General features: G+C 40.2%; 2 protein-coding genes across 14 annotated transcripts in view; both read left to right on the top strand.

Moving 5' to 3' along the window:
- Positions 1-13,462, top strand: part of CADPS2 (calcium dependent secretion activator 2) — a 585,913-nt gene that overhangs the window by 178,391 nt on the left and 394,060 nt on the right. The window lies entirely within an intron of this gene.
- On the top strand, positions 587-5,463 carry LOC102285167 (E3 ubiquitin-protein ligase RNF133). The gene has a single exon (XM_070369318.1). The coding sequence runs from the start codon at positions 3,522-3,524 to the stop codon at positions 4,653-4,655; it is 1,134 nt and encodes a 377-aa protein (XP_070225419.1). The 5' UTR covers positions 587-3,521; the 3' UTR covers positions 4,656-5,463.

The raw sequence follows: 13,462 nt of genomic DNA on the forward strand, positions 1-13,462 counted from the left end.
ACCTTCACACGCAAAATCAACGTGGCTGCAGAGAAGGGAGCAAATGGGGTGATCATCTATAACTACCCAGGTACAGGCAACAAGGTATTCCCCATGTCTCACCAGGGAACGGAAAATATAGTTGCTGTGATGATAGGCAACCTGAAAGGCATGGAACTATTGCACTTGATTCAGAAAGGAGTCTATGTGAAGATCATCATTGAAGTGGGGAGAATGCACATGCCCTGGCTGAGCCATTACATCATGTCTCTATTCACCTTCCTGACCGCCACCGTGGCCTACCTGTTCCTGTACTGTGCCTGGAGACCTCGAGGGCCCAATTTTTCCACCAGGAGACAAAGGCAGCTGAAGGCAGATGTGAGGAAAGCCATTGGGAAGCTTCAACTGCGAGTGCTCCAAGAAGGGGACAAGGAGCTAGAGCCAGATGAAGACAATTGTGTTGTTTGCTTTGACATTTACAAGCCTCAAGATGTAGTACGTATTTTAACTTGCAAGCATATTTTCCACAAGGCGTGCATCGACCCTTGGCTTTTAGCCCATAGGACATGCCCCATGTGCAAGTGTGACATTCTGCAAACTTAAGAAACCCAGGGGATCTCCTGAAGATGTAACTGAGTCTTTCCGGTGATTAAAGTTAAGATGAATTCTCTTTTAGCACTTTATGTAGAGAGAAAATTCAATTGCAACTTCTCTACACAAGTACTAAAGAGGGTGAAATTTGGTTTTAAAAATAAAACTCCATATCATGTCCAGCTATTTGAACTTGTTTTTCTAGTGTTTTTTTATACATTTTTGTCCTTATCTAAGTAAGGGCTTTAGTATACATTAAGCCTTGATTTTCAAATTACAATGATTGTGATATTGATGCCATGGAGAATTAGTCATAATATTTTAAAGTTTCTTTATACTAATTTTTAATTAGTTTAATTCTTGGTATCTAATAATACTTCTGTTCAGTAAACATAATTATAAGCTGAGATCTTGATTTAATTTTCCACAGTTAATTTTATTAATACCCAGGAAATCTGGTTGCCAAATCTACTGACTGGGAAGGAAATGTGTTCTGAATAATTATTTTAGATGCCAGTACTTTTGGTTATATATCTAAAAATATTTTAAATTATTATAAGCCTCATTTAGGGCAGCATTATATATTTTAAAAAATGTATCTTTGTTTGCCAGACCCCTTTAAACCCTAGCATAATGTATCAACTATGGTTGTAGGTTTTCCTTCTAGAATTGACTCTAGGAAATACTAAATGGGACTGAGCGACTTCACTTTCACTTTTCACTTTCATGCATTGGAGAAGGAAATGGCAACCCACTCCAGTGTTCTTGGCTGAGGAATCCCAGGGACGGGGGAGCCTGGTGTGCTGCCGTCTCTGGGGTCACACAGAGTCAGACACGACTGAATCGACTTAGCAGCAGCAGCAGCAGCAGTATGTCTTTATTTGGGACATTTTGAAAATATAGACCTAAAGCAAAAGTAAAATTTTATTCAATTGCATTTCAAAATTGTATCTCTTACCTTTTTTTTTTCTTCTGGTAGATATCTGTGTAACAATAAGAGGCCTACAGATGTGGGTTTTGTTGCTTTGATGAAAATCTCTGGATAATATGCAAAAGCATTGATGTCCAACTCACGTGGCACTTTGTGAGTGAACACACTGTGTACCTCACTGTCTGTTTTGAAGAGTGGGTGTGTGGAAATCAGATTAACGGCCTTTGGGAAAGAACATAGACCACTGTGAGCTGAAGGTGTCACATCAGTGTTTTTCTTTTAATGCTACTTTTTGATGGGCCCATAAGAAATCTTTTCTCCTTTGTCTTTCCTGCTTCAGGTTGTCATGTTGCTAATTGATATTTTATAAGAATACACTAGGAGAAGGCAATGGCACCTCACTCCAGTACTTTTGCCTGGAAAATCCCATGGATGGAGGAGCCTGGTAGGCTGCAGTCCATGGGGTCGCTAAGAGTCGGACACGACTGAGCAACTTCACTTTTACTTTTCACTTTCATGCATTGGAGAAGGAAATGGCAACCCACTCCAGTGTTCTTGCCTGGAGAATCCCAGGGACGGGGGAGCCTGGTGGGCTGCCGTCTATAGGGTTGCACAGAGTTAAACACGACTGAAGTGACTTAGCAGCAGCAGCAGCTTCTGTAGTTCTGGCAAGATGGAACCTGAAGTATCTGTTAGTACCCTATGCCTAGAGGTCAGAGACATTTATTTACAAGGTCAAAATTCTTGGCTTTGGCTTCCTAGCTGGTGAATAAGAACCACGGAGCAATTCTTCCAAGAAAGTGTATTGGCAGTACCAGTGAGTGCCCATGCCTGTTAGTTCACATGTCATTCTTTTGGCTTTGAAGTTATATTGTGCTCTTGGCCTCAGTGTAGCAAAAATACAGGCAGAACTAACAGTGTATGTGGGGTCTTCCACCAAGGATGTTTGCTGATTTAGGCAAACATTTTATTAAAAGATTCAATGACCTTTAACAGTCACTGATGTCAGTGGTTAAATTTGAGGACCTCAAAGTTTGTCTTTCTAGAATCTATAGCTACATTTTTGTTCAGAGTAAACTATGGTAAACCGATATTGCTCTATTTAATCTTTTCCCCTACACTCGTCCTCCTCTTTCCTCAAAATATTGTTAAGCTACTAACAGATGTCAAGGTCTGCAGAGAAATGACATTGGTCTTTTCTATCTTTAGTGCTGCCAAAAGTGAGGGTAGTGAGGCTGAAGAAATTGAATGGGATACCCTGCTTTTAAAAATTAAAACCAAACGGATCCAACAAACTTATGAGCAAGGTTTGTTAAAGTTCAAAATTTTACATGCTAGATTAAAATTATATATTGTATGGTGAAAACGTGAGTTAAAAACAGTGTTATTCACCACTTCTACCCCATATCTGGTCATAGTGCTAATTTTTAATTAACATTCATGGTTAAAACTTGGCTTTTTGTAACAGATATTTACTTCACTGATTGTGAAGGAAAGTGTTAATTGTATGGATTTTCTTGCATATGTATTCAGGTTTTAAAATTCATGCATTATATAATTTTTATATTTTTTATTTTAATGTGATACCTGGTATCATAACATGTAACTCAAGGGCTGAATCTGTCCGGTAACATTGAAATTACCCATAGCAACATTCAAGGCATTCAACCAATAAATATACAGCATGCTCTAAGCTCTTACCTAATTGGCTGTGTTCTTTTATGTCATAATCACATCACCCAACAGTAAACAGTATCTAGAGTTACAGTAGTGAGACTGGGATTTTTTTTTTTTCAATCTAAAGTTTTCCTCTTTCTCTCTCTCAAAAAAAAAAAAAAAAAAATCCAAAACGCATAAGACTTCTTTAAGAATTTCTTACAAAAACATGCTGGAAGACAGTGGAACTTGTTTTCACCCAGAAGGTATTTTTCATTTTAATAGTTTACACTGATCATCAACAGATGTGGAAGCCACATCCTTTTGTTGGGTTGGTTCTTCAGTCACTTAAGCAGAGAGAGAGATGCATCTACTCAAGGTTGGCACTCAGAGAAACAATGCTGCCTCTTCCTGGCTCATGAAATTCAGCTTCCTTTGGCTGCTTAGCCAGCACTGTTGCAGAACCAGCGCTGTTTGGACTGCTTACATGAACATATCGTTTCATGTTGGGAATCGAATGTTATCAGAGTTGGGAGAGACTGGCGTGTTTGGAAGAAGCTCCACTTTGAAGAGAGTGGCAGGAGTCATCGTGCCTCCAGAGGGAAAAACACAAAATGCCTGCAGCCCCAATACCAGTTTCAGGAAGCTGAAGAACTCACAGACATGGCTCGCTCTTGTCGAACGGGGAGGCTGTACCTTCACCCAGAAGATCAAGGTGGCGGTGGAGAATGGAGCCAGTGGAGTGATCATCTATAACTTTCCAGGAACTGGCAATCAGGTCTTTCCCATGTCTCATCAGATATTTGAAGACATCGTTGTGGTGATGATTGGTAACTTAAAAGGCATGGAGATTTTGCATTTAATTCAGAAGGGTGTTCATGTGACCGTCACGATTGAGGTGGGAAGAAAACACATCATCTGGATGAATCACTATTTTGTCTCTTTTGTGATTGTCACAACTGCTACGTTAGTGTATTTCATCTTTTATCATATTCGAAGACTTTGGGTAGCAAGGGTTCAGAACCGGAGGTGGCAGCGGTTAACAAATGATCTCAAGAAAGCATTTGGCCAGCTTCAGGTTCGGGTACTGAAAGAGGGGGACGAGGAAGTAAGCGGCAATGGAGATAGCTGCGTAGTTTGCTTTGAACTCTATAAGCCTAACGATACAATTCGTGTTCTGACCTGTAAACATTTTTTCCACAAGAATTGCATTGACCCCTGGATCTTAGCCCATGGGACGTGCCCCATGTGCAAATGTGATATTCTTAAAGCTTTGGGGATTCAGATGGATGTTGAAGATGGAACAGAGTCCTTGCAAGTTTTAATGTCCAACGAATTGGCTGATATCCTGTCATCTAGTGAAGAGGGCACAAATAATGAACTTCCTCCTTCAGGAAGGTCAGATAAAGTGACACACGAGGAGGAGGAGGAGCCCGTTTCTTCTCAGGATGTCGGCCACTCTAATTCAGTAGCAGCGGACATCCATCCTCCGCCTTGACAGCATGGCCTTCGAGGAAGTGAATTAAACCTGTTTGTGAAATCAGGTCCTAAATACTGACAAGCAGTTTGTTCAAAGTGTGATTTTCGTGTCTTTTTTGTTGTTGTTACTTTGGTAATTTTCTGCATTTGTCAAGTCTCAGAAAAAAGAAAAAGCCCTAGCAGGGTTTTTTTGTTTTTGTTTTTCCTGTTTCTCACCTTTACTAAATATTATTTTTTTGTCAGTGTATGTTGCTCCTGTGAGTATTTATGTTTATTTCTGTGTGCACATGAATTTTTTTTTTTACTTTTTGGTCACCCCGTGTGGCTTGCAGGATCTTAGTTCCCTGACCAGAGATTGAACTCGGGCCACCACAGTGAAAGTACTAAGTCCTAACCTCTGGACTGCCAGGGAATTCCCAACCAAGGACAAAATTTATTCCTGAATTTTTTTGCATATATATTGGGCTTTATTTTGGTAGGAAAATTGTTAATATATTTACATGTTCCTTATAATACAGAAACTATCAATGAAATTTGAAAAACATAAATGAGCTTTTATAAGCTAGGGAGAATAAAATTTATCTTTTGATATTTTTAGTACAATATGCTAACTTGAAAGTCATTGTGCTGTGTTCTCTTCATTCTCGGTGTGAAAATTTTGCTGTATGGAATTGTACTGTTTTGACACATAATTCTGTTCAAGCCATTAGTACATTTTATGTGATCTGTGTATATACGGTGATAGGAATTTTAGAGTTAAAATACCAGAACTCTTTAAGGGAATAGCAGATATTTCAGCACCGAGTATTGCTAATCATAATTGTTACATGTTCATAATGTATAGAAAGACTTAAATAAAGAATTGCTGTGGTTAGTCATAGTGTATTTGTTTCACTTATGCCCTACCCCACTCCCTAGTTAATTTTTTGTAATTAAAACACTGTAACTATGTCATTATTTTGTAGATAAGTACTAGAATGTAGAAATTATTATGACTTGCTGGGATTGTTAGTTTTGTTCACTCTGTATTCCCAGGATCCAGACAACGCCTGACTCAAATATTTGAGTAAATGAATAATTATTTTTTGAATAATGTAATTATTATGTGTTAATCTGAAAAACCGGACTGTTTATCCAAATCACAGAAAATAGTGGAAACTTAATCCTGAAAATTTTCATCCCAAATCACTTTGATAAAACAAAACCTTAATTTTTAGCCCAGGCAGGATTCAGTATCACAATTTAGCATGGATAATTTTACTTAAGAGCCTTGGACTCTCCAAGGCTGGCACAGGGATTTGAATTCTTGTACGACCCTAGAGAGAGCTCTATTAAGAGGAATTTCGTGAGCTGCTGTGTGCTATCAATATTGGGATGCACAGCCAGGCAGGAAGGCAGTAGCTGATTCTAACTGCAATGCCAAGGAAGACTGTTTAAAGGAAGAAGTACGCTCCTCTAAGACCAGAGAGAACTGAGACACACAAAAAATCTAAGCAGATGGCCAGGTGCTGGCAGTCCCCAGACCCAGGGTTCTCAGGTCATTATCGTTCTGTGTACTCTTGGCAAATTCATGTGGAGTGTGTATTCCATGTTAGACCTAACACTTGGGGAATTTGTTGTTTGCTCTTCACACTGATACCGACAATTGTCTTGTCCATCTTTCCACTACACACATTTTCTCCTTTCTCTCCCATGCCTCCACTTTATTCATTATTGTCCATCTTAGATCTGACTTACCTTCATGTGTGAGAAATTGGCATGAATATGCTTTTATAATCAAGCATTTATTTGTTAATGTGGACATCAAACATTGAACACAATGTGCTTATGATCTTGATTTGGGATTTTCAACAGATGTTCATTAGAGGATAGTTCGAGTCTATTTGAAACAGAAGGAAAAGGTCCCATCAGGGAACTCGGGAGCTATGATTGCTTTAGTGCCTACCAGGTGGCAGGCAGCGAGCGGCCTGAGTTCTTTGCCTAGCTGTTTCATATGTCAGAACAAAACAGCAGTTTTAATCCTTGTCTTTAGAATGCTGTAAACAGATCAATAAACCACTTTTACTCTGGGTTTAATAACCAGAACCTGGAAATAGCACTGCTGTGTCAAATGTCAGGTATTATTCATTGTAATAGTTTTTTATACCTATTCTTTGGGCTACACGTTTTCACTTATACCTAGTGATGCAAATGTATTTTACCATAATGGCGTGGGACCATAATATGAATTATTTTGCCCCTAATACCAATGTCATATGAATTTCCCTTGAATTCCTCCTTTGTATATATTTTTGCATTTCTCTGGTAATTGATTCCCCATGCTCACCTCACTAGGTAGGGGTTTGACACTCCTTATAAAAATGACACTTGTTTGTTTATTATGGGGATAACTTGGACTTAATGTTTACTGACATGAAAATGATTCTAAAGCACTTGACCACTGATTGAGTGAAGCTACAGGTAAGTTTACCTATACAGTAAATCATAAGTGTTGCCTCATATTCAAAGGCACAGTATGTTTATAGTATGTATCCCTGTTTCTTGGCTATAGATTTACTCTAGTCATCCTATAGAGAGATGTTGGTCAGCCATAATATTTACAGTAATGTATTTCAAAGGATTTAGTGAGCCAGGATCTGGCATTTCTGATGGTATTTAAGCATAGTATATAAAGTGTTTTCTCCTATCACACAACTCACTGGTTTTTGAAGCAGCTAGCATGAACAAGTGGGAGAAAGGATCAGAGTTTGAAGAAGTGTTAAAGAGGAAGCCTTCACACAGTGATACTGTGAAGTCCATTTAATGGCAGCTTCATGTTCCTGCTCCATCATTTACCGTGAGCACTAGTTTTTGTAGTTTAGAATTTGTTTATTTGGTTTTTGTACTTTTTCTTTTTTAATAGTGCTTAGTAATGAAAAATAAGGATTATGGGTTATTATAATTATTAATACAGAAATATGCATACCTAGTTTTCTAAACTGTAAGAATTTTGGGGGGAGAAGAGGGATTAAGTAATGTACTTTAGGTTGGAGACATGATCTGGTCCCTGGGCACAGGTGTTAGAGTTGAATGCACACTTTACACTCTACAACACTTGCACATTTTATAATACTTCAGTGTATATTTGTTGTTGTTTAGTTGCTCAGTCGTGTCCAACTCTTTGTGACCCAATGGACTGAGGTACACCAGACTTCCCTGTTCTTCACCATCTCCCAGAGCTTGCTCATACCCATTGAGTCGGTGATGCCATCCAACGCTCTCATCCTCTGTCATCACCTTCTCCTCCCACCTTCAGTCTTGCCCGGCATCAGGGTCTTTTCTAATGAGTCAGCTCTTCGCATCAGGAAGCCGAAGTATTGGAGCTTCAGCATCAGTCTTCCAATGAATATTCAGGACCGATTGTCTTTAGGATTGGCTGGTTTGATCTCCTTAATATACATATTAAGCTCAAATATCATCATAACCTCACAACCAAAATGTCCCTTTTTTTTTTTTTTTTAATAGCGACACCACAGCTTATAACATCTGTCTTTACAATTATGCTGTCATTTTTGTCAGGCCTCTAAGATGTTTTCTTTGGTTTCAGCTGCTGGTAGGAATTTTTCTCCTCATTGTTGACGACCAGGGTAACTGATTTGGGGACGTTCCTACGTTAGTAACATTTATCTCCTAATTCAGCAGCACTATTGATACTTCTTTGGTGGCTCAGATGGTAGAGACTCTGCCTGCAATGCAGGAGACCCAGGTTCTATCCCTGGATTGGGAAGATCCACTGGAGAAGGCAATGGCTACCCACTCCAGTATTCTTGCCTGGAGAATTCCATAAATAGGGGAGCCTGGCCAGCTACAGCCCATGAGGTCACAAAGAGTCAGATAAGACTGAGCGACTAACACTTCCACTTTCATGGCTGCCACATAAGTTCTGTCAGTTCTAAAAACTTCCCAACTTAACGGCGACTTCTTCAGCTTTCTTTCTCTGAATCCTCTTGACCTTCCTACCATTTGCTCTTTGTTCTCATCCCAAGCAGAGTTGCCTGTAACCATGCTTTCCCATCCCATCTTATCTTCTTCAGCTTCAGCCTAGAACCAGTTGTAAGACATTTCAGTCTTATTCTGTGTACCAAGTGATACCGAATTTCTTGTTTTCCACACTTTTTTTCTATAGTATCATTCGCCTACCCTGATTTGTCTCTGTTGATATCCACCAGATCTTTACTTCTGTTTAAAAATTCTTATATTAACCTCAGCTATTTCTATTCCTCCATAGACCAGTACTTCTTAGCCATGGCTACACATCAGAACCTCCTGGAGAGTTTTTAAAATGCTCAGTACCCTGACTGTACCCAAGACCTCTGGGATAGGGCCTTGGTACCGGGTACCCAGGTGTTTCCAACGTGCAGACAAGTTTGAGAACCACTGCCAAAAATAAGGCTGTTCCAAAAGGCCTTTATGTTAGTTGGGTTCCCAATTTCATCCTCTGATTCCTTCAGATTTACTTATTGTCATTTTCCTGAAAATATGTAGATAAACATCTAAATATCAAGTTATAAAGGATTACATTTCATGGAGAGAAATTGATAAAGATTTCTGGGAGTATGGAGGAGTGGATTTCAACTAGAGAAGCAAGGAACTCTTAAATAAGGAAATAACATTTGAAATAGAACTGCTCGGTGCGGAAAAGGACATTCTCATGGAAGAAACAGTGAACAACAGTGTATTTTAAAGAAGTTTGAGTGTCATGTAGAATTTTGGTTATGGAAAATGAAGAACGGGAATTTTGGAGGCGGTTGTAATAACCCAGGGGTTGATAAGGTGAAAATATGAACAAAAACAGCAGGTGAATTGGGTGAGATGAATCAAAGATGGGTCATGTCCCAGATAATATTCTTTGATTTTATTTGCTGATGGGAATTTTCTACTTCATTTCTTACTGACCAAAGTAGCAGTGATTTCAAAACTTACCTCTACCCGTAATTTTCATCTGCAGTTTAGCAACCCGCAGAGTGAATGCAAAAGAGAAGGGGGTGGTCTAGAAGGAGTTGAGGAGGAGTGAAGAGTTAAGGATGACTCCTTGGTTTCTGACCTGGGCCTATAGGAGGTGATATCATTCACTGAGGTAGAAAATATAGTTAGATGAAGAAAGTTTAGGGTAGAAGGGGAGTTCCAATTTTTAGTATGCTCAATTTGAGGAACCCAAAGAACTTACAGGTGCTTTACTACATGACTCCAAGTATAGGTCTGTGCTAATTAAGGTAAAATACAGCAAAAGACATGATATATGCTAAGTGCTTAATTGTAGTAATTTATTAATGAGAATTCATCTGTTTACTTTCACATTAATTGTAATTTACTATTAAATGAAATTTAATGTTACTACTTTGAACCCCTGTCTCCATTTGCAAAGTTGTAATAATAGGCCTTTTTGTTTCAAAAGTGTGTGACAGCCTGAGTAAAGTTGATGATTGTCAAAATGATGATGAGGGTGGTAGTGATAACAAGAGCTACAGTACACTTAACCATTATATAAGCTTCACAGGTAGAAACCCACTAATCCTAACAGTAACTCTGAGGTAGCTGTTATCAATACCCCCATTCTTTAGATGAGGAAACTGAGGCCCAGCCAGGCTAAGTAATTTGCCCAAAGTTAAACAGTCAGTATGTGGCAGAGCCTGTATTTGAACTCAGTCTGGTTCCACAGCTCCTGATCTTTACCACTACACTACAGGTGGCTTGAACAGCTAGTTTTTAAGTAATGGAGAACATGTTTAGGTGAGTCTAATGTTGAGGACTTAAAGGATTGGACCTTAGAAGAAAAATCTTAACTATAGGCTCTGAAAGTGCTAACAGGAGGAGGTTAAAGTAGTAACTCATGAGATCTCAGTGTAATTAGGACAGAGGCGTGTGGGTAGACAAGGGTGTGGGAAGGGTACATCTGATTGAGTGAAAAAGCAAAATTAAGCTCTAGGAATGGCCACTCCCAATTAGAGGTACTAATGCTGAAAACTAGTCATTCCCTCATGTGAAAACTTTAGTCAGAGAGGTTTTCCACACCCTTCCTTTCCTCTGAAGTTGGAAAGGGACAAAAAAGAAATTTTTTATAATTCTCCTAATAACATCAGTTTGTTTTAGAAGTTTGGGCCTTGGAAGCACACTTGCCCTGTTGAAAAGAACATCATGCTTTTCCATCCGATGACCTGCACACTCATATCCTTGCCCTAGGGCAGAACATCTCGAAACAGTGGTCCTCTGACCAGCAGCATGAGCTTCACCTGAACTCATATAGTTGTTGGAACTCACAGTCTCAGGCCCCACTGCAGACCTAAACTCTGGGGGACCCAGAATCTATTTTAGCAAGTCTTCTATTTGATTCTGATGGACATTCAAGTTTAAGAACCTCTCCTGTCTCAGAGGGTCAGTTCATTCTCAGAAACGGATGCATCACACAGTTGTAATCAGATAGAAATAATGTAAATGAAAATAATTGTAAATTTTAAAACCTTGCACAAATAAGAGTTGTTAAATTTTCCAAGACACACGTTTAGGTGCATTTCAGGTGCCGCTGCTCTCAGATTTTATGCATAGCTTGTGCATTAATGCTTGCTCCTTTCCTCTTCCAGTTCTGGTTTCTTTACCACCACTATCACATTGCCAAAGAGTTGTAAGGAAATGAATAGATAGTAGATAGCAGCGTATTCATTTCACAGTAAAGGTTAGGAAAATGAGAAGCTGAAACAGCTTGGGGAGTCCATGCACTGGACTAGGCAGCCCACATTGGAAGGATAGTATTTCACACCACCTATTCACTAAATCCTGGACTTCACTGGTGGCTCAGGCGGTAAAAACATCTGCCTACAGTGCAAAAGACCAGGGGTCAATCCCTGGGTTGGGACGATCCCCCTGGAGAAGGAAATGGCAACCCACTCCAGTACCCTTGCCTGGAAAATCCCATGGACAGACGGAGGAGCTCACTTCTCACTTTCTTTCATTCACTAATGGTCTGAAAATAACATACGAAAACAGTGGGCTGTACATGGAATTCAGAAAAGAAACATAAATTCTCAGGTTTGGGACCATAAAACCAGCTTCACAAACACTGGAGGGACAGTCAGTGTCTTCAAAATTGTAGCTGAAAGTAAGTACAAGATGAGTCATTGAGCATCTAAGCAGTTCATCTCAAGGTGCTTGGCCTTTCCTAGTGCATTAATGGACCTCTCTGGTGACTCAGACAGTAAAGAATGTCCCTGCAATGCAAGAGACCAGGGTGCAATCCCTGGGTCAGGAAGGGAATGGCTACCCACTCCAGTGTTCTTACCTGGAGAATTCCTTGGACAGAGAAGCCGGATGGGGCTACAGTCCATGGGGTTGCAAAGAGTCAGACAGGACTGAATGACTAACACACAACACACTGCGTTAATAGAAGCATTGCTTCTGTAACTAGAATTGCTGTCCTTTTGCATTAATATATTTTACTCATATGGCATATTCATTGGTAAAGCATTTCATGCATGCATTCATTAAATATTGATTTGCCCTGGAAGCAAAGGGGTGAGTAAACCCAGCGCCCTCAGAGCTTTCTTTCTACTGGAAAGAAATTATAATAAATATAATTTATTGAATAATTGTAAGTGCTGTGTAGGAAAACAAAATAGGATGGAATTGTCAGAGGCAGAGTTGGCAGTTTTAAATAGAGGTTTTGTCAAGAAGATGACTACTTGGGCAGAGGGCTGAAAGGAACAAGGGTCCCATGCTAAAAGAGAAAAAAGTGAAATGTGTGCCAGGAGAGCCCCTGTCACCTCAGGAGTGTTTGACCTGGAAGGCTGAAGACAGTGTTGTTGCTGCTGCTGCTGCTAAGTAGCTTCAGTCGTATCTGACTCTGTGCGACCCCATAGAGGGCAGCCGACCAGGCTCCCCCGTCCCTGGGATTCTCCAGGCAAGAGCACTGGAGTGGGTTGCCATTTCCTTCTCCAATGCATGAAAGTGAAAAGTGAAAGGGAAGTCGCTCAGTCATGTCCAACTCTTAGCGACCCCATGGACTGCAGCCTATCAGGCTCCTCCATCCATGGGATTTTCCAGGCAAGAGTACTGGAGTGGGGTGCCGTTGCCTTCTCCAGAAGACAGTGTTAGCTGCTGTTAAAACCTGAAGAATGGCCTTGGGGAGAATTTAGATAGTCTCTACTATCACAGAGGTAAGAAGTAGGTGAGAAAGTGACAGCTACCTGTGGAAACAAAGGACTTTCCAGTAGTTGGTCCTGTCCATAGACAGGCTGAGCTTCCCAGGTGGCCCTAGTAAAGAACCTGCCTGCCAATGCAGGAGACATGAGACCTGGGTTTGATCCCTGGGTCGGGAAGATCCCCTGGAGGAGGAAATGGCAACCCACTCCAGTATTCTTGCCTGGAGAATTCCATGGACAGAGGAGCCTGGCAGGCTAAAGACCATGGGGTCTCACAGAGTGACACAGCTGAATTGGCTTAGCAAGCATGCACACACAGTTTATTGTCCCCCCGTGAACTGAGGGTTTCTCTTCCCTAAAGGAGTTTGGTGGTTTGGATGTCGTTTTAATGGTGGTGGCCACGGTGGTGAGAGAATTCAAGCTCTGAAAGGGTGATTGGATTTATACCTTTGAAGTTTTGCACAATCCTAAAAATAACATTCTGTGATTAAAAAATATTATTATTCCACCCATAGTTGCCATCTGGTGGAAAAACAAATAATTACACAGTACAAACTGCAGAACTCATCCAACACGTTTTTATTAAGAGTCGTTACTTGCCAGGGAGATGTGGTTCAAAAGGTGTGGGGTTCATTTTTCTTTGACTTAAGGAATG

Source organism: Bos mutus, chromosome 4, assembly GCF_027580195.1.
Source record: "Bos mutus isolate GX-2022 chromosome 4, NWIPB_WYAK_1.1, whole genome shotgun sequence".
NCBI classification, from domain to species: Eukaryota; Metazoa; Chordata; class Mammalia; order Artiodactyla; family Bovidae; genus Bos; species Bos mutus.

What these genes read in the sequence shown, in the direction of transcription:
- LOC102285167 (XM_070369318.1), top strand. Translation starts at nt 3,522, where the DNA reads ATGCATCTACTCAAGGTTGGCACTCAGAGAAACAATGCTGCCTCTTCC.